General features: G+C 48.9%; 2 protein-coding genes and 1 pseudogene across 3 annotated transcripts in view; 2 read left to right on the top strand and 1 right to left on the bottom strand.

Moving 5' to 3' along the window:
* Positions 1-207: 207 nt before the first annotated feature.
* LOC142834090 (large ribosomal subunit protein P1 pseudogene) lies at positions 208-899 on the bottom strand (annotated as a pseudogene).
* Positions 900-3,675: 2,776 nt separating this feature from the next.
* Positions 3,676-5,291, top strand: Fam167b (family with sequence similarity 167 member B). Of its 2 annotated transcripts, none has more exons than XM_075946161.1 (2): positions 3,676-4,128; positions 4,890-5,291. In XM_075946161.1, the coding sequence occupies exons 1-2, from the start codon at positions 3,874-3,876 to the stop codon at positions 5,115-5,117; spliced, it is 483 nt and encodes a 160-aa protein (XP_075802276.1). In that variant the 5' UTR covers positions 3,676-3,873; the 3' UTR covers positions 5,118-5,291. The 2 variants fall into 2 exon arrangements, with proteins under 2 accessions (XP_075802276.1, XP_075802275.1); XM_075946160.1 differs by having other exon boundaries at positions 4,887-5,291.
* Positions 5,292-7,439: 2,148 nt separating this feature from the next.
* Lck (LCK proto-oncogene, Src family tyrosine kinase) overlaps positions 7,440-25,403 on the top strand; it is a 29,259-nt gene continuing 11,295 nt past the window's right edge. Inside the window, exon 1 of the mRNA XM_075945123.1 lies at positions 7,440-7,548. The gene's annotated coding sequence lies outside the window, so the exon portion shown is untranslated. The remainder of the gene's footprint in view (positions 7,549-25,403) is intronic.

The following is a 25,403-nucleotide window of genomic DNA, read 5'->3' as shown; positions in this document are numbered from 1 at the left end:
ACAATATTCTGTCTGTATGCCTGAAGGCCAGAAGAGGGCGCCAGACCTCTTTACAGATGGTTGTGAGCCACCATGTGGTTGCTGGGAATTGAACTCAGGACCTTTGGAAGAGCAGGCAATGCTCTTAACCACTGAGCCATCTCTCCAGCCCCGGCCCAGTCCATTCTTTTCTTTTTTTTTTTTTTAATTTTTTTTTCTACAGAGTCATTCTTTTATTTGCCATGGTTTCAAAGTGCCTAGTCCAAAAGACCAAAGCCCATGTCGTCATCAGACTCTTCGGATTCTTCCTTCTTTGCTTCCACTTTCTTCTCCTCAGCTGGGGCAGCAACGGTGGAAAGGGCAGGACCGCCTGCTGGTGCCGCTCCCGCTCCGGCTGCTGGAGCAGGCCCACCAGCCCCTACATTGCAGATGAGGCTCCCAATGTTGACATTGGCCAGGGCCTTTGCAAACAAGCCAGGCCAGAAAGGTTCAACATTGACACCAGCTGCTTTAATGAGGGCATTGATCTTATCCTCCGTGACCATCACCTCGTCGTCGTGGAGGATGAGGGTGGAGTAGATGCAGGCGAGCTCAGAGACGGAGGCCATGTTGCGGACTGCCGGCACGGTGCTAGTCGCCGGATGAAGTGAGGGCCTCACCCCAACGTGGCCTTAGCTTCCTCGGAAGGACCGAGCACCTTGGCGGCAGCAGAGGAAAAGGGCCCAGTCCATTCTGCCGGCCATGGTCAGTTCACTATTTCCTCTCCCTGCTCTGGATTCTTCCAGATGCCTCTGGCTGTTCTCTCCCTGGTATCCACAGTAACCACCTTTCCCCTCAGCCACATTTTGGAGCGGCCACATCCTCGTTTTATATGATGTTCAGTGTTGCATTTGTGAGTGTGGTCAAGGTATGGAAACACGCTGGAGGTCCATCTACAGACAAGCCGCAGAAGAAATCACAGCAAATACACATAGCAGGATTTCATTTAGTCCTAAGGAGAACGAAGTTACAATGTTTTCAGCAAAATGGACGGAAATGGAGATCGTTCTGTTAAGTAGAATGGACCACACTGATACAAATGCTGTTTTCTCTGTCTGGGATCTAACTTTACACTCATACACATATATAGGCTGTGACAGTGGAAAGGGGCCTGTGAGAAGGAAAAAGAAGAGTAAATGGGGGCAGGGAAGAACAGCAGAGAGAGTAACCGGAGGGCCGGGGTGTCGGCTCCAGGCTCAGGTGCTCACTCTGGACTATAAACACAAAGCTGGAGTCTCTCTCTGAAAGCAGCCAAATGTGAAACGGTACAGAGCAGCTGGGTGTTGTCTCGCACCTGCATGGCCAACACTTCGGAAGCTTCCAGAACTTGAGGCCAGCTTTGGCTGCACCCAGAGACCCTGTGGAAACCAAAACCCAAAACAGAACCAGGTTATGAAATTCCAGACCAGCGAAAGCTTCAAGGCTGGGGCTTTGATAACATGCAGATTAGCCCCGCCTCCACACAGTCAGACTGAATCTGAAACCGGGGAAGGGGAAGCCGCCTGTTTTAGCACTCCATTTTCCCCCAGGTGATTCTGACGCCAGAGCTGGAGGGGCACTGGAAAGTATACAAAATGGCAAAATCCATTCTTGTCGTCAGCAATGAGAGTGGGGCTGGGCGCCGTTCAGTCATCTGCGTTTGCGCAGAAACTGGGTGGGTGGGGGAAAGACACAGAAGAGGGCGTGGCAGTTCACGAATTCTAGTATTCAGAGGCAGAGGCAGGAGGATCCCTGTGAGTTTGAAGTCAGTTTGTGCTACAGAGTCAGTTCCAGGTCAACTTAGGCTGAGATCCTGCTTTAAAAAAGAAAAGAATTACAAACGCAAAAGTTATATAATCTAGCCGGGTTAGGATTAAACACTCGGGAGGCAAAGACAGGCAGGTAGGTATCTGTGAGTTTGGGGTCAGCCTGGTCTATAGAGTGAGTTCCAGGACAGCCAGGAGTACAAATAGAAACCCTGTCTCAAAAAACAAAAAAACAAAACAAAAAAACAAAACGAAAACCCAAAACAAAAAAGTGTGTGTGTGTGTGTTCATTTGGAAACAGAAATTTTATCCCTTGGAGATGAATGTGAGCGATGCCAAGCAGGAAGATCCCAGTGTGACCAGCATCATTTGACCTAGGTGCTGCTTCATTGCTTAGTCGGGAGAATTTACCAAGTTCCATATTTATTTATTTTAAATTTTTTTTCAAGACAGGGTTTCTCTGTGTAGCCCTGGCTTCTTGTAACTCTGTAGACCAGGCTGGCCTCAAACTCACAGAGATCCGCCTGCCTCTATCTCCAGAGTGCTGGGATTAAAGGTGTGCACCATCACTGCCTGGCTCCAAATTACATATGATATTTAAATATGTACATTTTTTATCACCCCCCTTTCTCTTTCCCATCTCTGTCTCTCCTTTCTTTTTTTCCTTTCTTTCTTTCTTTCTTTCTTTTTCTTTTTGGTTTTTCGAGACAGGGTTTCCATGTGTACCTTTGGAGCCTGTCCTGAAACTAGCTCTGTAGACCAGGTTGGCCTTGAACTCACAGAGATCAGCTTGCCTCTGGGATTAAAGGTGTGCGCCAACACCCCAACACCGCCTGACTCCTAGTCTCCTTGCTTTGTTTTGTTTTGGAGTAATGATCTCGTGTATTCCAGGATGATTCAAATTCACCAATTAGCTGAGAATGAACTTCTGTCTTTACCTGCCAAGTGCTGGGAGTCTGGGGCATGACCGTTACACATGTTTTCTTTTAGGTTTTCAGTCGGTTGGGTTTTGTCCTCCCGTAAGAATATAGGAGCACTGGAGAACATACAAACTGGCAAAATCCACTCATGCTTGCACCGTGCCTGGCACCACTTCCATTTCTCTTCGCTCTTCCTTTTTTTCTTTTCCTCTCTTCCTCTTTTTCCTTTCCCCTCCTTCCTCCTTCCCTCTCTCTAATTGCTGGGGCAAAACCCGGAGCCTTGAGCATCCAGGAAGGCTTTCACTGAGCCGAACCTCAGTCCTGCTCTCATTGATGGGTAATAGAGAAACTTCACGAAAACTGAGAAGCCCTGTGGCAGCAGCCGGTGGTGGCCCATACCTTGGTCCCAGCACTTGGGAGGCAGAAGCAGGCAAAGTTTTGATTTGAAAGTCAGCCTGGTCTATATAGTGGGTTCTAGGCTAGCCATGGCTACATTTGAGATGAGAGAGAGGGAGAGAGAGCGATTGAAGCCAACCCTGTGAATGCCAGGGAGGCCGAGGGTTAGAAGTAGAGCTACACGCTGCCCTTCAACTTTCCGGTGATTGCCAACAGAACCTAGGGCTCCTTAGAGTGAAGCTTGGAATCACAGAACCTGTCCCAACAGACACTCAGAGAAGTCAGTGAGCTACCCGAAATCCCATCAAAGTAACAGCAGAGTCCAGCGCTCCCAACTCCCAGGCAGCCCGACCTCATTCCCTTGCCTGAAGACCTAGCACCATAAAGGGGACAGGGAGCTAGCCAGCCTTCCCTCTTGACTTCCTTGACTCGGGTCTTGGGAGGAGGGCCAAGTCGGCTGTGGATGATGCTTTTCTTATCCTGCTGCAGCTTCCTTTCTGGGAACCAGGAACCTGATTCTGGGCAAAGACAATAAAATTCATCCAAAGGGCTCCTCCTGCCCCCAGCCGGATGGGCATCACGTGGCCCCTAGTTAGCAGACCAGGAAAATTCCATCTCTTGCACACTTAGCTTCACACACCCATCTGCTCACTCACCCTGGCACACTGAGCCTTGCTCACCCACCATCTGCACTCATCACCACACACACCTGGCACACTTTCTCACCCTCAGCCTCTTCCGCCTCTCCTAAAGTCTTTCCCTCGCTGCCCCATTGACGACCCCCCAGACCTACCATGTCCCTGGAGCCACTGAAGTCCCAGGCAGTGGGGGAGGATGAGGAAGATGAGGAGGAGAGCTTAGATTCCGTGAAGGCACTGACAGCCAAGCTTCAGCTCCAGACCCGAAGACCCTCATATCTGGAGTGGACTGCCAGAGTCCAGAGCCGAGCCTGGTGCAGAGCCCAAGCCAGACCTGAGCCAGAAAAACCTGGAGCCATCTGTGGCTTCGACTCCATGGAGTCTGCGCTTGAGTGGCTCAGAAGCGAGCTGGTGAGTCCATTGGGCTAGACAGATTGGCACAGGGTCTCTATGTCTGTCCTCTGTGGGGTTGGGAGGAGGTGAGAATGGACCACTCTCCAAAGCAAGTCCTCACTGCTGTGCCTTCGGACAGAGGAGCCAGGAATTCAGTCATATCTTTGTGGAGCCAACCCTGAATTAATAGACCCCAGAGCAAAGGTTCTCAACCTGTGGGTCGCGATCCCTATTTGTGGGGGTCAAATGACCCTTTCACGGGTTGCATATCAGATATCTTGCATATCAGATTAGATTCATAACAGCAGCAAAGTTACAGTTCTGAAGTAGCAACGAAAATAATTTTATGGTTGGGATCACCACAACTCTAAAGGGTCTCAGCATTAAGAAGGTTGAGAACAGCTGCCATAAAGAGACAGCCAAGGAGAAAGTCGACCCTGACTGGGCTGTCGATAGAATCTTAGGAGGGGAGAGTTAAATATCAGCTGTCAACCCAACATATGCAAACATATAAGGTTGTCCAGTGCAGCTCAGTGAGTCCTCTTAGTTGATCTGTGATGACGTACCAGACAGCTGTATTTGCATTCTTATGGTTCTTATTGCTTGCTTTGGGGACCACCAATCCGGAACAAGCTCTGAGAGCTGGGGAAAGACGAAGGTAGGTGAGAAGGGGCTTCGGAGCTGTTCTGTGTTAAAGTGTTCACAGAAAGGAAGCAAACGGTGGCGGGTGAGGCTGGAGGCTGGCCCAGCACGCTCACGCCCCCTTTCGGTCACAGCAGGAGATGCGTGCTCAGGATCGGCAGCTGGCAGGGCAGCTGCTGAAGCTGCGGGCCCAGCTGCACCGACTGAAAGTGGACCAAGCCTGTCACCTGCACCAGGAGCTGCTGGATGAGGCGGAGCTGGAGCTGGAGCTCGAGTCTGGGATTGGCCTGGCTCTGGCCCCACCACTGCGGCATCTGGGACTCACGCGCATGAACATCACTGCCAGGCGCTTCACCCTCTGTTGAGGACCCTTGGGTGTCTATCTGGGAAGAAGGAAGAGGTGGCCCTGTGGCTCCGGCATCTGCTGGGGGAGAGGGCACACTTAGGTTTCTGAAAGTTGAATTCAGAGAGCACAAAGCCCCAGGGTGAGGGAAAGAGAGGGAGCTCAGGCCCCAGATGTCTTAATAAAAACCCACAGCATACCATCAAAGCTCCTGCTTCACTGACTTTTTGGATTTTTGTTCATTTATTTGTTTTCTGTTTTTTTTTTTGAGACAACAAAAATCCAAAAATAAATGGAAATAATAAGCTGCTAATTCTTCTTACCCCGCAGGCAGCTAGATATGTCTTGCTTTGGCCACCCTTACTACCATTCCCCAGTCAGGGTAGCTGGTCTTGCATCAGGTCTGGGGGACACAGCTGTCGGCTCTGTCACTCAAAACCTTTTTTTCTTTTTCCTGTGTCTCTCAGTCTTTGTTTCTATGTTACTCTCTTTGTCTGACTTTCCAACTCAGGCTTCCTCCCCCCCACCCATTTCCTGTTCCCCCCTTCCCTCTGCAGCGGAGGTGCATACAGCTTCAGCTTCCAGCTCGCAAACCCCAACAATACTCTGTGGGCACCCCTCCCCCACCTGCTCACTCAGCGTAGCTCAGGACGTGACACGTTTACACTTTCCTTCCAGTGAGGTCAGGACCCATTCTTGGGCCTGAGAGGGGCCCTTCGGGGTTCCTCATGTCACCGATGGCCTGGCCCCTCTGCCTGTGATGGGCACCATCCTCAGTTTGACCTGCCTGGTGCTCACTGCAATGCTCTTTGCCTCCTGCTGATATCAGAATGTCTGCTGCCTGCCCCAGCTGCCTGGGCAAGATGCCTGCCCTTCTACCTGTGGCAAGCTGTGCCTCCCATTAGGGGTGTGGCCTTGCCTCTACTTGAATTATCATCTTCAGCCATGTTGTCTGGCCTATGCCTCTTACTATATTCTTCAATTAATCTTATATCTATCTATCTATCTATCTATCTATCTATCTATCTATCTATCTGCCTGTCTACCTAGCTAGATATTGAGACAGGGTTTCTTTATGTAGCCCTGGTTATCCTGGAACTCACTGTGTAGACCAGTCTGGCCTGGAACTCACAGAGATTTGCCTGCCTGTGCCTCTCAGATGCTGGGATTAAGCTGTGTGCCTCCACGCCCTAGCCTGTTACTGTAGTCTTAAGGTCCTGGGGGGTCTCCTGTATCCCTCCTGAAACAGGCTGTCCTACCCTGTCACTGTAGTCTTAAGGACCTGGGGTTCTCCTGTATCCCTCCTGAAACAGGCTGTCCTAGCCTGTCATTGTAGTCTTAAGGACCTGGGGTTCTCCTGTATCCCTCCTGAAACAGGCTGTCGACACTTGACTGGAAGAGGCCTGCCCCATGACTCTAACACACGGTTGTCCTGTGTCCCAACATGACATGGATGCCGCTCTGTCAGTGATGGTGGTTGCTGTTTTTTACTGTACTATATGCAACCTGTCACCAACTACTGAACAGAGCTGTTGCCCGGGTTTCAGGTCTGACCAGAGATGCCTTCTGCTGTCCAACTGAATTAGAGGCCACTAAGCTAAAGGCACTAGCTCTCATCCGGTGTGGCTGTAGCACCTTTTCCCTCTTGGCTGTCGTCCTCTGTTCATGGGGACAAAGGCGCCTTTTGGATCTCTTACCCAGGTGTATCTTGGGGTGCAGGAGGGCAGGGGAGGGGAGACTCCATCAAACATCCTTTCTTGCCAGGTAGAATGGCCTACTCCTTTGCACGGGGGAAGCAGACGCAGGCAGAGCTCTGTGAATTCAAGGACACACTAGTTTGGTCTACCTAATAAGTTCCAGGCCAATCAGGGTTACACAGTGAGATCCTGCATTTAAAAAAAAAAAACTCCTGGAACTAGCTCTGTAGACCAGGCTGGTCTCGAACTCACAGAGATCCGCCTGCCTCTGCCTCCCGAGTGCTGGGATTAAAGGCGTGCGCCACCATCGCCCGGCTATTACTGGCTTTTTGAGACAAGGACTTTTGTGATTCAGGCTGGCCTGAAATTCTTTATGCAACCACTCCCGCCCCACCTCCAGAGTGCTGGGATTATAGATCCTTGCCATCACACAAGGACCTCGGCTCAACTGTCTCCCATCTAGGAGCCACTCTCAGTATGAGCAGGGGCTAGCCTAGTGATGTCTGAGACCCCAAGAGGCTGCAGGGTCTAGGGCTATGGCGGCAGGAAGCTTGGGGTGCTAGAGGCTTGTGGTTGAGTTGCTGGGGCTGGGTTGGCTGCTGAGCCCTCAGAAGGAGGCAGGAAGTCAGGGTGGAACGTGGGCGCGAGGAGACAGGTGGTGACTGCGAAGGCAAGGGGAGACGAGACTGGGTCCAGGCAGCCAGGCCAGGCCAGGAGCATCATGTGAACGGGCCAGAAGGCTCCCAGGCTGGGCAGGTAAGGGGCATTGGGAATGACAGGCAGGGGCTACTGTGGAGCTGGACAGTAGAGGATCGCCTCTGTGTGGAGGGTCTGGCTCCTTAGCCGGACTGCGGCCTTTCAGGGACATCTTGCTAGAGGCTGGCTAGGTGGGTGGATCTTGCCTCTGCTGGTCTGTTGGCCATCATTGCTCACCTAACTAGGAGTATACTCCTTAGAGAGCCAGTATACAATGTCAAGTATTGAGGCGGCCACCAGTCATCAGCCGTCCAGTTCCTCGTCCTCACAGGACGAGGTTTCTGAGGTCCAAAGGTGGCCATGTGTCTACTTCACCCATACTCCCTCAAGCTGGACAGCGTTAGCACAGGACCTAGTGAGAGAGGGATGGCTGGGGCTGGGCTCCTCCTACTCCTCTGGTAGACAGGGCGATGAGATGGACCTTCTTGAGTGCAGGCCCTAGGAGTCAATCCTCTGATCCGTGGGGCAGACCCGAATAGCAGAAACTCCCTAAAGAGTCACCCATGGCATCCCAATGAGAACTGACTTGAGCCTTCGTTATCGGCATCCCGCAAGACGGAGTCGTCTCCAGGGAAACGGAGGTGGATGGATATGTGAGGGAGGTTTATTCAGGATGGAAGTGTCTTCCCTGGGGAAGTTGGTGGTGAATGAGGATGATGGGAGAAGGGCAGAGGAAGGGTTATTTATATCCCAGAGGGGGTACAGTGGGTTCAGGGCAAAAACTTCTGAGCTTCCATCCGGAAAGTCGCCGTTCCTGTCCTGCCAAGTGTCAGGACAGGATGTCCTGGCCTTCGCCTTTGTCCCCTCCTGCCTCAGGCCAGCTGTATTTGTGTGCGCATGTTGGCCTTCGCGATTCTTGCTTCAGACTCTAAGGGGTAGAGGCCCAGAAATTTGTCCCCAGACACCTTCCGTCTCCTCCTATTCTAACTCTAAACTTTGGGGGACAGTTTCTACCTTCGCTGACTCTCCAGGTTTCCTGTGCCCTGCTGGAGATGTCCAGTAACACATGTTCCATCTTGTCAGCATATGCCAGACTTCTCCAAGATCTCTCGGCTCCTACAGGGGCGGGAAACACACGGGCTCATCCTGGGTCTCCTCTGTTCTTGAACAGGCACCAGACAACAGCAGTCCCCTGGCCAGCCCTGTGCCAACTGACAGAGGAATCCCACAGAGTCCCCAGTCCTTGGAGCTCAGGATAGTGGCTCTTCTCAAAAAAGCCCAGAGTACTAAGGCAGCGAAAGGGTTGAGACTTCAGATGGGGGGCTGGGAGAACTTCCTTCATGGGGATCCGGAAGCTTCCTGAACAAGGCAGTCCTGGGAAGAGCAGAGCTCATTTTGGAGAGAGCTTAAGACACAAACCCGAGGTCCCTATCCGGTGCTGCTGCTTTCTGGGACCATGGAGGCAGAGACCTCAGAATAAATTCAAAGCTGCAAGAACCTAAGGGTGTGATGCAGAGTTAAAAAACAAAACAAAAAAACAGTCTTTAATCCCAGGGCTTGGGAGGCAGAGGCAGGTGGATCTCTGTGAGTTTGAGACCAGCCTGGTCAACAAGAGCTAGTTCCAGGACAGGCTCCAAAGCTACAGAGAAACCCTGTCTTGAAAAACAAAACGAAACAAAACAAAAAAACCCAAAAAACCAAAAAACAGTCTCCAGTGTCAGGGAGAGAGACCCAGGAACAATTCTGCGTCGGCCGGTCATTTGCTTGCTTGAGTGAGTGGTTTATCGCTCCAAATTCCAGTTTATTTACAAAGTCACAGAACCAAAGCTGTGTCCAGTGCCTGGCGAAAGCAAAGGGAGAAGGAGGACAATGTGCCCTGGTGACACTGGCACACAGTAGGTGCTTGAGGGAGGCGAGGCACTTCCTCCCCCTGCAGAGTGTTTGTTCACACCCAGAATTACACCTACTCGGGCTTTGGCAAGACAGTAAACCACCCAATCCCTCCTGCTTGTGGTATGGCTTTGCAAATGAGTTTGTTTCCTGTATAAAGTCCAGTGTGAAAACTCACATTCTGGTCTGAGAGAAGGGATCTGTCGTAGGAGAGGGTTTCTCTCAGCCAGGCGCCATTTTGCAATGTCTATAATCCTAGCACTCAGAATGTTGAAGCAGGGACGCGGAGAGTTTAAGCCCAGCATGGGTTACATAGCTAGACCTTGTCTTTAAAAACATGCATACACATTCACACACGTCTTCCCTGTTCAAAGCTTCTCGTGCATCACACGAAAATATACGTGTGCAGGTTCAGCCAGAGGTAGGATCTTGCAAACCCCTACACATACCCACAGGCTGATGGCAAAGGTAGGCCTAAGATAACGTACAGTGAAGTGGGAGCCTTCCCCTCCCTCCAATCTTTAACCACGCAGGATCTCAGGCATGCTAAGTGAATGAAGCTGCACCCAGAATCTAGAAATATGACTTTAAAAAAAGATATTTATTTTTATTTTATGTGCGTTAGTGTTTGGCCTACCTGGGTATCTGTGTGAGTGTGTCGCATCCCCTAGAACTAGAGTTACAGACAGTAGTGAGCGGCCCTGCAGGCGCTGGGTCCTTTAGTAAGAGCAGCCAGTGCTCTTACCCACTAACCCATCTCTCCAGCCCCTAAAAATGTGATCTTTCACAGCCGGCCTCAGTGTTGGTCTGGAACATGGCGAGCTACATTGTCAGTGCCTGCACTGAAGAAAACAAAAAACACCCCCTCCCCATGCACACAAAAAAAGCTAGTTCCATGATGCACCTGGACAGAAAGGGTGTTAGAGCCAACTACAAGGCCTCAGTGACAAACTGTCCCATGGGAGATTCACGGTTGACACTGACTTGCTAAATCTCTGCAGTTCTCCCCCAGAGAAGACGCCTGATTCAGTGTGTCTGATCCAATGTTTCCTAAAGTTCTTGGACACAAAACCATCTTTTTTTTTTTCCTCTGCCATCTATTTCAGGCCTGGGATGTAAGGGCAGGGAACTATACAGTTGGTATGTTCTCGAAGGACTCCCACTCACAGGGTATGGTGGCACACACCTGTTACCCTAGTAGTCAGGAGATGGAGACAGGGGGAGAAGTGAGAGCAGCTTGGGCTTCATAGGCAGCTGCTGTCTGAAGGGAGGGAAAAGGGGGTTTATGTTTTTCAAGGCGCTTTTGCGTTGGTGGCGATGTTGTTTTTAACTTCGCTGTTAGAAATTAGCACACTACCGGCTTTGTTTTGTTTTTAAATTCAAAACAGCACAGAGGCATATCTAAAGATATCCCAGAATGCCAGGCTCCTCCATCCCCTTCTGCGCTGTGTCCCTGGGAGCCATCTGGTGTGTGTCCTGAAAGATTGTCCCTGCGGCCTCACTAAGAGGTGGAGAGGCTGAAGCCTGGGGCAGGCCAAGGTTCGGCTGGTAGTTTCCCCCACCTTTGTTTGGAGGAGGCTTCAGGCAAATTGCTTTCTTCAGTTTGAGTCTCGGTTTTGCATCTGTAAAATGGGGCTGATAGTGACCTGTGTCTCATAGGATTACAGGCAGAGTCACCTGAAGTCATTTAAATCATGCAAATTATAAGAAAGAGTGATTGTCACCCAGCCGAGCCTCTAGATACATGTAAATGCAGGTTAATGCACGGGCCACAGTCTGTGCTTGGCATGCTGTATCTGGGAGTCTCCCCCGTCTAAACATAGCTCTGATGTCAGGTTGGTGCCTGGGTAAGGGCGGTGATTTTGATGCGACTTCCTGGAAAGTGTTGTTGGGAGCTGTGGGCAATACTGATTGGAGAGCAGACAGCAGGCCGGACAGCCTCGGGTCAAAACGAAATGACCTGCGGACGGACACCCTCTCTGTCCCAGAGGGCAGGCTGTGTGACGGGAACCTTTCCTGGTCTGCTCATCTCCATTCCTTGGCACTAGACCAGAAGATTGGCAGGGCCCACTTAATTTTGGCCTGTAGATTTAGAAAGTTGCACACTGGAGGGGGGCTAGGAGATAGTCGTTAAGGTGCTTGCTGCAGCACAGGCCTGAGAACCTAAGTAGATCCCTGCACCGATGCAGCATAAGATGCTTGCAACCCCAGCGACAGGGAGCCCGCGGCAGGATCCCTGAGGCTCTCTAGCCAGCAAGACTACCTGAATGAAGAAGCTCCAGGTTCAGAGAGAGACCCCATCTCAAAAAAGGTGGGAGGAGCTGGGTGGTGGTGGTGCACAACTTTAATCCCAGCACTCAGGGCAGAGGAAGGGGGATCTCTGTGAGTTCGAGACCAGCCTGGTTTACAGAGTGAGTTCCAGGACAGCCAGGGTTACACAGAGAAACCCTGTCTCAAAAAACAGCACAACAAAAAATGTGAGAGGAAAGCAACTGAGGAAGACACCTACCATCAACCCCTCCACACCCAAGCCCACACACACATACACCTACCATCAACCCCTCCACACCCAAGCACACACACACATACACCTACCATCAACCCCTCCACACCCAAACACACACACACATACACCTACCATCAACCCCTCCACACTCAAACACACACACATACACCTACCATCAACCCCTCCACACCCAAGCACACACACACATACACCTACCATCAACCCCTCCACACTCAAACACACACACACATACACCTACCATCAACCCCTCCACACACACACACATACACCTACCATCAACCCCTCCACACCCAAACACACACACACATACACCTACCATCAACCCCTCCACACTCAAACACACACACACATACACCTACCATCAACCCCTCCACACCCAAGCACACACACACATACACCTACCATCAACCCCTCCACACTCAAACACACACACACATACACCTACCATCAACCCCTCCACACCCAAGCACACACACACATACACCTACCATCAACCCCTCCACACTCAAACACACACACATACACCTACCATCAACCCCTCCACACTCAAACACACACACACATACACCTACCATCAACCCCTCCACACACACACACATACACCTACCATCAACCCCTCCACACTCAAGCCCACACACACATACACCTACCATCAACCCTCCACACTCAAACACACACACATACACCTACCCTCAACCCCTCCACACTCAAACACACACACACATACACCTACCATCAACCCCTCCACACCCAAGCACACACACACATACACCTACCATCAACCCCTCCACACCCAAGCACACACACACACATACACCTACCATCAACCCCTCCACACCCAAGCACACACACATACACACACACACACACAGAATTGCAAAATTGCAGTTAGGGCTGAAGGCATAGCTCAGTGGGAGGTTCTGAGTTCAATCACTAGTACCACAAAAAGGAGGAGAAAAAGAAAGGAAGAAAGGAGGGAGGGAGGAAGAAGGAAGAGAGAGAAGGAAGGAAGGAAGGAAGGAAGGAAGGAAGGAAGGAAGGAAGGAAGGAAGGGAGGAAAGAAGCCTAAGCTCCAAGTTCTCGTTCACAGGGCAGCATCTCCCACACTGCGGCCTTTAAGATGCCGGCTATGGAGTAATTTTGGAGGCTGATGGATGAGCATGTGCAATTGCTAATTTATATCTCCTAATGTGCGCTGACGTGCATCTGCTATTTATGGCTGGTGACACCAATTTTCCATTTATGGTAGTAAAGCTTCTATTTCAGGTAAATGCATTAGAGAAGAAAAAGTGGAAGTGCCCGAAATCATGAGGAAAAATGAAATGTCAGGCCGTTCCAGCCTGGAGGCCATAGAATGAAACACATGTACTAGCCTGGAGCGGAAATTGTTCCCATCTATTTAGTGACTTACTGTGACTGGCTGGTGGCACCGGCCTATTATCCTGACTGCTTGAGAGATGAGGCAGGGGAATCAGAAGTTTAAGACCTGCCTGACTACAGAGCGAGTTCAAGGCCAGCCTGGGCAACTTAGTGAGTCAGTCCTGAGCCGTGCCCTACCGGCCCTGCCCCAACAAAAGCAGTCATTATGGATCAAGCACTGTATGAAGGAAGCATTTTACTCCACAGGGTCTTCCACGTGTCATATTTAATGTTCATAACTGTCCGAGATGCAGGTCCTGTTTTTCTTCCTAGTTTGCAGATACAGGAATTAGGAGAGGGTCTGAGAGTTCAGAAATCTAAACTGGGTGTGGTAGCTCAAACCTGTAATCCCAGGACTTGGGAGACTGTCACAGGGGGATTGTTGTTAGTTTGAGGTCAGTTTGGCCGACATAGCAGGGTCTTGTCTCAAAAAAGTCAGGGGCGTGCTGGGGGGTGTGGGGGATGAGATGGCTCCGGAGGTTAAGGCTCTCACTGAAAACTGACAATGTAGACTAGATCCCCAGGATCCGCGTGGTGGGGAGACCGCACCAGCAGCCCTCTGACCTCCTCACTGGTTCCATAAAATGTCTGCCCACACACACATACACACAATCAATAAATTACCATAATAACTGGTTTTTTAAAAGCCAAGTGTGTGGAGAGGAAGGTTTAGTCATCCTTCCGAAGACCTTTCGTCACTGAGTGACTGAGCCATCATGGAATCAAAACTGAGTCACTACGACATGGACACAGTGAACGGAGCCTTGATAACACTTAGACAGCCAGTAAGGTTCCCTCATCTCGAAACTCCCGTAATGCAAAGTGGACCCACAGTTAACCAGGACGAAGACCACTACTAAAGTGCAGAATGCACTAACCACTGTGTAGCCCTTACTGATAACAGTGATTACCAAGCAGAATGAGTTATGCGCTTAAGCCAGTCCCAGTTTTGAGAGAATAAACCCATCTTGTAGCTCAGGGGAAGAACATGTATTTATTCAGCGTGGGTAAGGCCTTGGGCACAGGACAGTAAGCACAGTTAACTCGGCCGGCTAAGGCAAGAGGTTCACCTGGGCACCGAGACCTGTTTCCAACAAACAAACCACTTGAAGTACTGGGAAAGCCAGGAGTGCTGGCACACACCTTTAACCGCAGTGCTCTGGAGGCAGGGACAGGTAGGCTTCTGTGACTTTGAGGGTAGCGTGGCTTATTTATTAATCTCTACGCCAGGACAAATGGCTAGTCTACTGACTAAACGTTATTTATTTTGCCTGCCAAGACTAAGTTTTTAGTATCATGATGAGGTTAGTGTGGGTTTGCCCTTCACGGAACACGTGTGAGATTGACAATGTTCAAATCTCAGCTGCTAAAGAAAAAAAGGCAAGAAACTGTTTGTTTGTTTGTTTGTTTGTTTGTTTGTTTGAGACAGGGCTCCACTGTTTAGCTCTGATTGACCTGGAACTCACTATGTAGACCAGGCTGGTCTCGAACTCACAGACATCCACCTGTCTCTGCCTTCTGAGTGCTGGGATTCAAGGCGTGCGCCAACAACACCGGGCCACAAATGTTTTAAATGAAGTCTAAGAGATTTTGCCTTACAGTGGCCCAGCATGTATCAGCAGTCCGCCACAGAACGGCCTGCCTATATTCTTGAGACAGGGTTTCTCTGTGTAGCCCTGGCTGTCATGGAACTCACACCATAAACCAGGCTGGCCTTGAATTCTCTGTCTCAAGTGCAGGGGTTAGAGGCTTGCACCCATGACCCCCTGGCCAGAATATGCTTTCCATATTCTGTGTAAAGCAGTGGTCTGAAAATCCAAAGCAGTGGTTTATAAATTAATAGGTCTGTTGCTGGAAACGGAAAAGTGTTGCCTCTGCTTTATTTTACAAAGAGATAAAAGAAGCATACTAGGCTCAGCTTTATGAGCTGATGGCTATGAAGCTGGTAACTGTGACCAAGTCTACAAGAATCAGAATTCATTTTGATGTGTTTGACTCCTAAACAGAATTCTGAGATCAGCAAATCTAGTCCAGGGACTCTCGAGGTGGCTCAGTGGGTAAGGTGCTTGCTGCCAGGCATGATATCTGAGTTCTATCTGTGGAACCCACACAATGAAAGGAGAGAATTGACACCTGACCTTTGTCCTCTGACCTCCACATGCATGCCATGGTATGCACACGTTTGTGGGTGCATGCACATGCACACACACAACAAATTTTAATTTATTGCCTGGCAGTGGTGGCTCACACCTTTAATCTCAGGACTTGGGAGGCAGAGGCAGGTGGATCTCTGAGTTTGAGGACAGTCTGGTCTACAAAGTGAGTTTCAGGACATCCAGGACTGTTACACAGAGAAATCTTGTCTTGAAAATATAAATTAATTTATTATTACTATTATTTGAGACAAGTTGTTATTATATAGCCCTGGCTGGCCTGAAACACAATATGTACACTGGCTTTAAACAGATAGAGACCAACCAGCTTCTGGCTTCTAAGTGCTGGAACGAAAGGCCTGGGCTACCAAGCCCAGCAACAATAAAAACTAGATGGGCTGGAGAGATGGCTCAGTAGGTAAGAGCACTGCCTGTTCTTCCACAGGTCCTGAGTTTAATTCCCCTCAACCACATAGTGGCTCACAACCTTCTATAATAAGATCAGATGCCTTCTTCTGGTATGCAGGCATACATGCAGATAGAACACTGTATAGATAGAACCCTGTATACATAATAAATAAATAAATTTAAAAAAAACTAGAGAGAGGCTGGACAGTGGTGGTTGCACATCTTTAATCCCAGCACTCGGGAGGCAGAGGAAGGCAGATCTCTGTGAGATCAAGACCAGCCTGGTCTACAAAGTGAGTTCCAGGACAGTCAGAGCTGTTATACAGAGAAACATTATCTTTCAAAGCACAAAAATCAAATCAAATCAAAACCAAACCAAACAAAACAAAAACACCTAGAGAAACTGAGAGAGGATGGACTCACTTCTGACAGCCTGATGTGTTATATGTTAAATCCCACATGAACAAGGCCACTGTGTTTGCTGGCTGCAAGGCATTGCGTTGAAGAAGTAAGGTGGGAACTAAGATCCAGCTATGACCCCACTCTCTAACTTAGAAGCACTGGTTTGGCTCAGCCCTTTAATAATGGGTGCACAGTGCTTTGTGGACTGTACACTGCTTTAAATCGACCAAGAGCATCGCAAGTCCTAGCCAGAGATGCTAGAATCCACGCCACTCTCACCTCTGAGCACGGTGGAGAAGGGGAGGTTCCTCACTTGTACCAGAATCTTCCCTCTGTGATCCTAAGAGTCCTGAGGACTGCATTTTCTTTCTTCTTTCCTTCTCCATTTCAGACAATGAGAAGTTTACATTGTTTTAATGTTGGGATCCTCACTTATTTTTTTTTTAAAAAAAACCTCTTAAAAATATTAGCCAGGTGTTGTTGCTGCCCACTTTTAATCCCAGCACTCAGGAGGCAGGATAGTCAGGGTTACACAGAGAAACCCTGTCTCAAAAAAAAAAAAAAAAAAACCTCTTTAAAAATATTATGTGTACAAGTGCCTGAATGTACATGTGTTTTAGAACTCACAGAGACCCTGCTGCCTCTGCCCCCAAGTGCTGGAACTAATGAAGATGAGCTCACCACACCAAGCAATGGTCACGCTTCCTTTACGATGCTTGATATATAGACACACACAGGGGTAAGAGAATGGTCCATTAAGAATGGAGGGTTTTTTGTTTTGTTTTGTTTTTTGTTTTTTTTTTTTTCCTTTTTTTGAGACAGAGTTTCTCTGTAGCTTTGGAGCCTGTCTCCCAACACCACCAGTTTAGGACGAAGGGGTCTGCCTGTAATTTTTTCCCCCCACAGAGTCTCTCTGTGTGGTCCTGGTTATCCTGTATCTTGCTATGTAGAAAGGCTTTGCCTCAAATTTACAGAGATCTGTCTGCTTTTGTTTCTTGAGTGCTGGGATTAAAGAGGTGGGTGACCACCCCCAGCTATAATTTGTTTTGCTTTCGCCTTCCCCGCAAAAAGCAGTGTGTTGTTGAGGTCACTCAGCTCCTGTGGTTTCGTGGATCCCCCATTCTTATTGGTTATCGGCTGGTGTGTATGTAGCTTTTAAAATTGTGTGTGTGCGGGTGTCCATCAAAGGTGGCAGAAGAGGGCATCAAATACCTTAGAGGCAGAATCACGGGTGGGTGAGAGTCACCCACAGTGGAATTTGGGAATTGAATTTGGGTCCTCTGCAAAATCGGTGTGAGCTCCTAAGTGTTGAGACATCTCTCCAGCCCTGTGTATGTGAGGTCACATATTGCATACACATGTGTATGCAGAAGCTTCTGCACACATGTCGGTGAGGATGCCAGAGGTTAGCTGTCGTTTGTTTCTTTTATGTTGTTGAAAAGGGATCTCACTTTGTAGCCCTGGCTGTCCTGGAACTCACTCTGTGTACCAGGCTGGCATTGAACTCATGAGACCCGCCTGCCTCTGCCTCCTGAGTGCTGGGATTAAAGGCATGCACCATTGCCCAGTTTATTACTATTTATTATTATCATTACTATTGTTTTTTCAAGACAGGGTTTCTCTGTGTTGCCCTCGCTGTCCTGGAACTTGCTCTGTAGACCAGGTTGGCCTCAAACATAGAGATCCACCTGCCTCTGCCTCCTGAATGCTGGAACTAAAGGCATTCACTATCATGTCCAGCAGTATAGATCAAATTTTTTTCAATTTTTTTTTTGTTGTTGTTGTTTTTTGTTTTTCGAGACAGGGTTTCTCTGTGGTTTTGGAGCCTGTCCTAGAACTAGCTCTTGTAGACCAGGCTGGTCTCGAACTCACAGAGATCCACCTGCCTCTGCCTCCCAAGTGCTGGGATTAAAGGCGTGCGCCACCACCACCCGGCATGAGGTCCTCTGTAGATGCAGTAAGTACTGTAAACTGCAGAGCCATCTCTCAAGCACCCCAATCTATAGTTTAAAATTTAATCAGAGACTTAAATGGGAAATACACTGAAGAAACAATATAATTTGCCAAACTGATAATTTCTCTCAGACTTTTTTTCTGGTGATGCTGTTTGTTAAACCCAAAACCACATGTATGCTAAACAGGTGTTTTACTGTATCTCTAGCCTTTTTTTTTTCTCCTTTTTTCCTTGAGACAGGGTTTCTTTTTATGTAATCCTTGCTTTCCTAAAGCTCACACTGTAGACCAAGCTGGCCTAGAACTCACAGTGATCTGCTTGCTTCTGCTCCCGGAGTGCTGGGTCTATGCCACCATGCCCGGCTGTCAATCTTTACCTCTTAAGATTCTTCAGTTTTCTAGGCTCCTAAGACAGAGTCTGTTGTAACCCAGGCTAGTCTAGAACTCTCTATATAGTAGGGGATGGCCTGAACTACTGACCCTCCTGCTTCTAGCTCCTTCTAGGTTGCGCAGACTGGCCTCAAATTTCAAGGGCCCAACCTTTACTCTCCAAAAGGTCTTGGCTACTATACATGGCTCTCAGTCCTCTTTTTAAAAATTATTTTAAATTTTTTTTAAAATTATGTGCATCAGTGTTTTGCCATGGGTTTTGGGTCCCCTGGAACTGGAGTTATAGATAGTTATGAGCTGCTATGTGGGTGCTGGAATTGAACCTGGGACCTCTGGAAGAGCAGTCAGTGCTCTTAACTCTGCACCCACCTCTCTAGGTCACCTCAATCCTTTTTTTCCCCCAAGACAGGATTTCTCTGTAGCTTTAGGGCCTGTCCTGGAACTAGCTCTTGTAGACCAGGCTGGCCTCAAACTCACAGAGATCTGCCTGCCTCTGCCTCCTGAGTGCTGGGATTAAAGGCCTGTGCCACCATCACCTGGCTCCTCTCAGTCCCTTTATTGTCTTAAATTTTCTTCTGTTTCGAAACAGCTTTTTTTTTGTTGTTTTTTTTTTTGTTTTTTGTTTTTCAAGACAGGGTTTCTCTGTGGCTTTGGAGCCTGTCCTGGAACTAGCTCTGTAGACCAGGCTGGTCTCGAACTCCCAGAGATCCGCCTGCCTCTGCCTCCTGAGTGCTGGGATTAAAGGCGTGCGCCACCACCGCCCGGCTTCGAAACAGCTTTTATTTATTTTTCATATGTATGTGAATAATTTTATGTGCATGTCTGTGAATCATGTGCCAAAGGAGGCCAGAAGAGGGTGGATCTCCTGGAGCTGGAGTTCCAGATAGGTATGAACCATTATGTAGGTGCTGGGAACCAAATCTCCTGGGAGAGCAGCCAGTGTTTTAACCACTGAGCCATCTCTCTACCTTTTAAACTATGTGGAGCCGTTCTGGAGCTGGAGCTACAGTTGTGAGCTGCCCACAGTGGTGTTGTGGACTCTGTGCCAAAGCAGAGCATGCTCTGTAAGACATGTGCCGTCTCTCCTGACCCAGATGGGTTTTGTGAATTAGCTCAGGCTAGCCTTAAACTCTTGATTTTCTCACACCAGCAGCCCAAATTACAACCTTGTACCATCAAGCCTTGCAGCACGTGGCATGGCTTCATTTCATTTAAATAATTTATTTAATTGGGTTTTTCGAGACAAGTTTTCTTTGTGTAGCTCTGGCTGTCCTGGAACTCACTCAGTAGACCAGGCTGGCCTCAAACTCACAGTGATCTACCTTCCTCTCTCTCCCGAGTGCTAGGATTAAAGGTGTGCATCACCATCGCCCAGTTTTTTTATTTATTTACGTTATTTTTTTCTCCTAAGATTTTTGTTTGTTTGTTTTATTTTTTGAGACAAGGTTTCTCTGTACCTTTTGGGTCTGTCCTGGAACTTGCCTGGAGACCAGGCTGGCCTCAAACCATAGAGATCCACCTGTCTCTGCCTCCAGAGAGCTACCCGAGTGCTAGGATTAAAGGTGTATACCACCAACTCCCTAAGTTGTTTTATGTGTCTGTATGTCACTTGTGTGCCTGTGCCCATGGAGGGTAGAAGATGATGGGACATTAGATCCTTTGGAACTGAAGTTAAATGGTTGTGAGCTGGTCTGCCATGTGGGTGCTAGAATTTAAACCCCGTTCCTTTGGAAGAGCAGCCAGTACTCTTAACCACTGAGCCATCTCTCTAGGCCCTGCATCCTCCTCCTCCTCCTCCTCCTCTTCTCCTTTTCTTCCTCCTCCTCCTCTTCTCCTTTTCTTCTCTTCCTCTTCTCCTCCTCCTCCTCCTTCTTTTGTTTGTTTCTGTTTTTGGTTTTTGAGACAGGCTTTCTTAGTTGCTATGGATCCACTCCTGGAACTTGCTCTGTAGACCAGACTGACCTTGAACTCACAGAGATCCGCCCGCCTCCGCATCTCAAGTGCTGATATTAATGGCATGAGCCACCACTGCCCGGATCTTTTTTTCTTTAAGGATTTATTTACTTTCATTTTATGTACATTGGTGTTCTGCCTGCATGTATGTCTGTGTGAAGGTGTCAGATTCCTTGGAACTGGAATTGCAGACACTTGTGAGCTGCCAAGCGGGTGCTGGGAATTGAACCCAGCTCCTTTGGAAGAGCAGCCAGTACTCTTAACTACTGAGTCATCTCTCCAACCCCCTGCATCATTCCTCTTTTTTTTTTTTTTTTTTTTGGTTTTTCGAGACAGGGTTTCTCTGTGGTTTTGGAGCCTGTCCTGGAACTAGCTCTTGTAGACCAGTCTGGTCTCGAACTCACAGAGATCCACCTGCCTCTGCCTCCCGAGTGCTGGGATTAAAGGCGTGCGCCACCACCGCCCGGCTGCATCATTCCTCTTAACCCCAATCTTTTCTCTTGCTTTTTTCCCCCTTTGAGACACAGTTGTTACATCTCACTCTGCAGCCTTGGCTGGGCTGGAACTCACTACTCACTATGTAGACCAGGTTGATCTCAGCCTAGTAGAAATCTGCCTGCATCTGCCGCCCAGTGCTGAGCTGGGATCACAGGCAGGCCCCGTCACATCTGGTCTCTCTTGCCTTTCCCCAAAGCCTCCAAAAACAGCAAGCCTGAGAGCCACCTTATGCTCCAAGTGCACAGTCCTTCTGAGGCTATTGCTGTGGTACCCTTAGGAAACCAGTGCTTTCCCAGGTTCGTGTGAATCACAAGCAGGGTGCTTACTCACTGCCCACGCTTTTCCTGGGAGTTCCTGCTGCCTTTCTGACCATGAGATAGCTGAGCTGACAAGACACCGCTTGTAGCCATGATGAGTCGACTCTGGCAGAGCAAAGATTCGTCTGCCACGTGACCTCCCAAGAGTGGGGTTGAAGGAAGAGTGGGCCTGCTTGTGTACTCGCTTCTTGAGTCTCTGTCTTGTTTCCGAGGTAGGGTCTCTCGTACCCCAAGCTAACCTTGAACTCCTGACCCTCCTGCCTCCACCCCAGTGCTGGAAACACAGGTGTGTCCTACTTCTTATTTAGTGCTGGTGACTGAGCTTTAGGGTGTAGGCAAATCCGCAAGCCATTTGGAGTCTCTTGATTTAGCTTAATGTTCCATGGGTGCTTTATGATTCCTCTATAATGGGTACATGTTGTTTAAAGTCAAATACACAGGGAGATGACTGTGAGTCCCGGTACCTGTGGGAGCCTAGGAGTTGCTCAGCAGAGGAAACGTGAGCCTGAAGAGCCTGATTCCTCAGTCCCATCTTCCCACACTCCCAGGCAGGGGTGGATGAGGCTGAAGGGGTGCTGTGGGGTGCCTTTCCCAGCACTAGTAAACTAAGCTAACACTATGTATGATGAGATAGGGGTGACAAGCCTCTGTAGCAGAGGAGGAAAAGCAAGGCTCCCAAGAATGCTTTCAACAAAGTCATGCAGGCCAGTATTATCTTTTTGTTTTGCTTCTGAGATTATATGGAACCCAGGCTGGTTCTTGAACTTTTTATTTAGTGAGGAACCACCCTGAACTTCTGATCGTCCTGCCTGTACCTTCCAAGTGCCGGGAACGTAGGCCTGCATGGCTGTGTCTAGAACACAGCTAATATTGGAAGATAGGCCTTTCAGAATTTCGAGACTTTCTTCTGAGTTCTGCTAACCAGAAACACCCCCCCCCCCCCGTTCCCACATCCACTTGGACACAGCATAAATTAGCAAGTCTTGTTTTGCTCAACCGCGGATGTGTGGCTTTAGGCCTCTCTGGGGCTTGCTTTGATCTTCCAGAATCAGAAGTCAAAGCTCTGTTTGACAGTGTGTGCCCAAAAGCTCAAGATGCTCAGCAGAAGGACCAACTGAAGCCATGAGTTTTAGGCCAGCCTGGGCAGTGCAGTGAGACCCTATGAGAAAAATAAACACATACAGAAACACATAAAACCAGAGGTTAGGTGTGATGGTTTGCAAGACCTCTACAGGTGGGAGAATCTGTGCCTAGCCCCCACATCCCCACTGATAGGTTCGGTAGGCTTTCAGGCAGGTGACACACAGTTTCTGTTCCTGATGCACCACTGTCCGTCAAGGGGGTAGGAGAGGAGTTAGTGCTTGCTGCTCTTTCACTGGACTTAAAAGCTCTGAGCTCGAGTCGAGTGGCTCAACCTGCTGTCACTTCAGTTCTAGGGGATCCGAAGGCCTCTGTGGGCACCTGCACATATGTGTATGCATGGAGGGACATCCAGATATAAATAAAAATAAGCCCTCTTTGAGGAGGGGGATGAGAGAAGCATTAGTCTCTACACACAGGTCATAATAATGGCACTCATGATTACAGCTGATCACTGTGGCTTGAGTAAGTGCTGTAGGAGCCTGAGGGGCCCGCACAGAGTGTGATGTGACATTGAGCAGAACTTTGAAGGTGAAGAGAGTCACAAACACAGAGAAGGCAATGCCTTGCATCTGATCAAGGTGCTTGCTACTGCCTGACATTTGGAGTTCAATCCTCAAAATCCAACATTGTGGAAGGAGAGAATCTACTCCCTAAAATTGTCCTTTCACTTCCACACCCAAGCACAGGCTTGCACGCTACATCCACACAGAGGGAGACACACACATACACACAAGGGGGAAAAAAAGGGAGAAAGAGAAAGCGAGAGAGAGTCATAAATACAAAGGTGTGGTCTAAGAAAATAATGGTGGGTGTTTCGAGAAAGCAAAGTAGCTTAGAGTACAAGTTATATGAGTATTCGGGTACCTGTGTGTGCACCTGTGTGTGTATGCATGCCTATAAGTGTGTGTGTGTGTGTGTAGCACAATAAGTGTGTGTGTGTGTGTAGCACAATAAGTGTGTGTGTGTGTGTGTGTGTGTGTGTGTAGCACAATAAGTGTGTGTGTGTGTGTGTGTAGCACAATAGATTAAAAAATTGAGCGGGATGATGGTGGCTCTTAGCACTCAGGAGGCAGAAACAGTGGAACTCTGTGAGTTCAAGGCCTGCCTGGTCTACAAAGGGAGTTCCAGGAAAGCCAGAGCTCTTACACAGAAAAATCCTGTCTCAAAAAACCAAAAGAAAGAGCCAGGTGATGGTGGCGCATGCCTTTAATCCCAGCACTAGTGGGCAGAGGCAGGAGGATCTCTGTGAGTTCAAGGCCAGCCTGATCTACAAGAGCTAGTTCCAGGACAGCTAGGGCTGTTATACGGAGAAACCCTGTCTCAAAAAGACAAAAAAAAAAAAAGAGAGAGAGAGAAAAGAAAAGAAAGAAAGTGCGCTGGAGAGATGCTCAGAGGTTAAGAGCAATGTTGCTTTTCCATAGGACCCTGGTTGGTTCGATTCCAGCACCCACATGGCAGCTCACAACTGTAACTCAGGGATCTGATGCCTTCTTCTTATGGGTTCTGCAGGCACTGAATGTACATACTGCACAGACATACATGCTGCACAGACATACATGCAGGCAAAACAGCCACACGCATGAAATAATTACACACACACATAAAATAAATAATAATTAACAAAACAAAAAAGCTGGGCAGTGGTAACACACACCTTAAATCCCAGCACTTGGGAGGCAGAGACAGGTGAAGCCCTGGGAGTTCGAGGCCAGCCTGGTCTACAGAGTTCCAGGCCAGCCTGGTCTACAGAGTTCCAGGCCAGCCTGGTCTGCAGAGTTCTAGGACAGCCTGGTCTACAGAGTTCCAGGACAGACTCCAAAGCTACAGAGAAACCCTGTCTCAAAAATACAAAAAAAAAAAAAAAGACTGAGAGATAGAGTAGGCCTTCCTGAACACCAAAGTGGTCAAAAGTGTGATATTGTACACTTTTATTAATTCCCAACACTTAGAGGTCAGAGGCAGGCAGATCTCTGCAAGTCCCAGGCCAACCTTGTCTACACTGGTCTATATAGTGAGTTCCAGGCCTCTAGGCCAGCCAAGGCTACATAGAAAGATCTTATCTTACAAAAGAAGAAGAAGATGAAAGAAACACGTAAATCGTCTCCATGGTAAACCATCCTTTGAGAACCAGTGCTTTCCTGGCAGTGCTGAGGGGGAGGCGCACAGGGATTCCGGGGCTGCAGAGGGCTCACTCTGGCTTGATTATGAAAAGCTCTGCTATGAAGTGCTGCTTGATTTCATTTGACAAAAAGTTTCCACAGCTCAGATAGACAGGCAAGCAAAAGCAGTTATAAGCAACAGGGCCACTGAAGGCTTTCTGTTGGTGAGAAGCAAAAGAATGTTAAAAGAAACTCTCTGAAGAACCTGTACTGTGAGTGGGGGAGGGGAGTGGGGACGGGCAGAGGTCAAAGGTCGACTCAGCTTCAGTATCTAGGCAGGGGCCATGTAATTAGAAGAGACGTGCACCTTCTTTGGTCGTGGAGGTGGAATCAAAATTTAGGTTTCCTCCAGGGCTTGGCAAAGTGTTTGTGATGTCTCCCAGGTAATCCCCCAGAGTAGGGGACTAGTGGGGCTGAGGGGGCAGGAAGTGGGTAACTACACTAACAAAGGTGCCTGTGGCGGTTTGCCCATGCCAGGTGGGAGGGTGGGGACTAGCCTTGGGCCTAGGCCTCCTGTGAACTTACTTGTTGCTCGAGGTTTCTGAGTGAACCGAGTCAGGAGCTAGCATCCCACGTTTCAGCTCTTCTGTGTGAGGCCAATGGAAGCCCCAGAGCAGACAATCTTAGGTGCTCGGTAAATTCCAGCCCTGTACTTTAGGATGTCTGATGCTGGGGAAACTGACTTAGGGGAGCTCCTCCAGGC

The sequence above is a fragment of the Microtus pennsylvanicus genome, chromosome 13 (assembly GCF_037038515.1).
Source record: "Microtus pennsylvanicus isolate mMicPen1 chromosome 13, mMicPen1.hap1, whole genome shotgun sequence".
In the NCBI taxonomy this organism is placed as follows: domain Eukaryota; kingdom Metazoa; phylum Chordata; class Mammalia; order Rodentia; family Cricetidae; genus Microtus; species Microtus pennsylvanicus.
This window is presented reverse-complemented; position numbering and strand designations above follow the sequence as displayed.

What these genes read in the sequence shown, in the direction of transcription:
- Fam167b (XM_075946160.1), top strand. Translation starts at nt 3,874, where the DNA reads ATGTCCCTGGAGCCACTGAAGTCCCAGGCAGTGGGGGAGGATGAGGAA. An exon ending in AGTGGCTCAGAAGCGAGCTG is followed by an intron (nt 4,129 to 4,886) that starts GTGAGTCCATTG and finishes TTTCGGTCACAG; the next exon opens with CAGGAGATGCGTGCTCAGGA.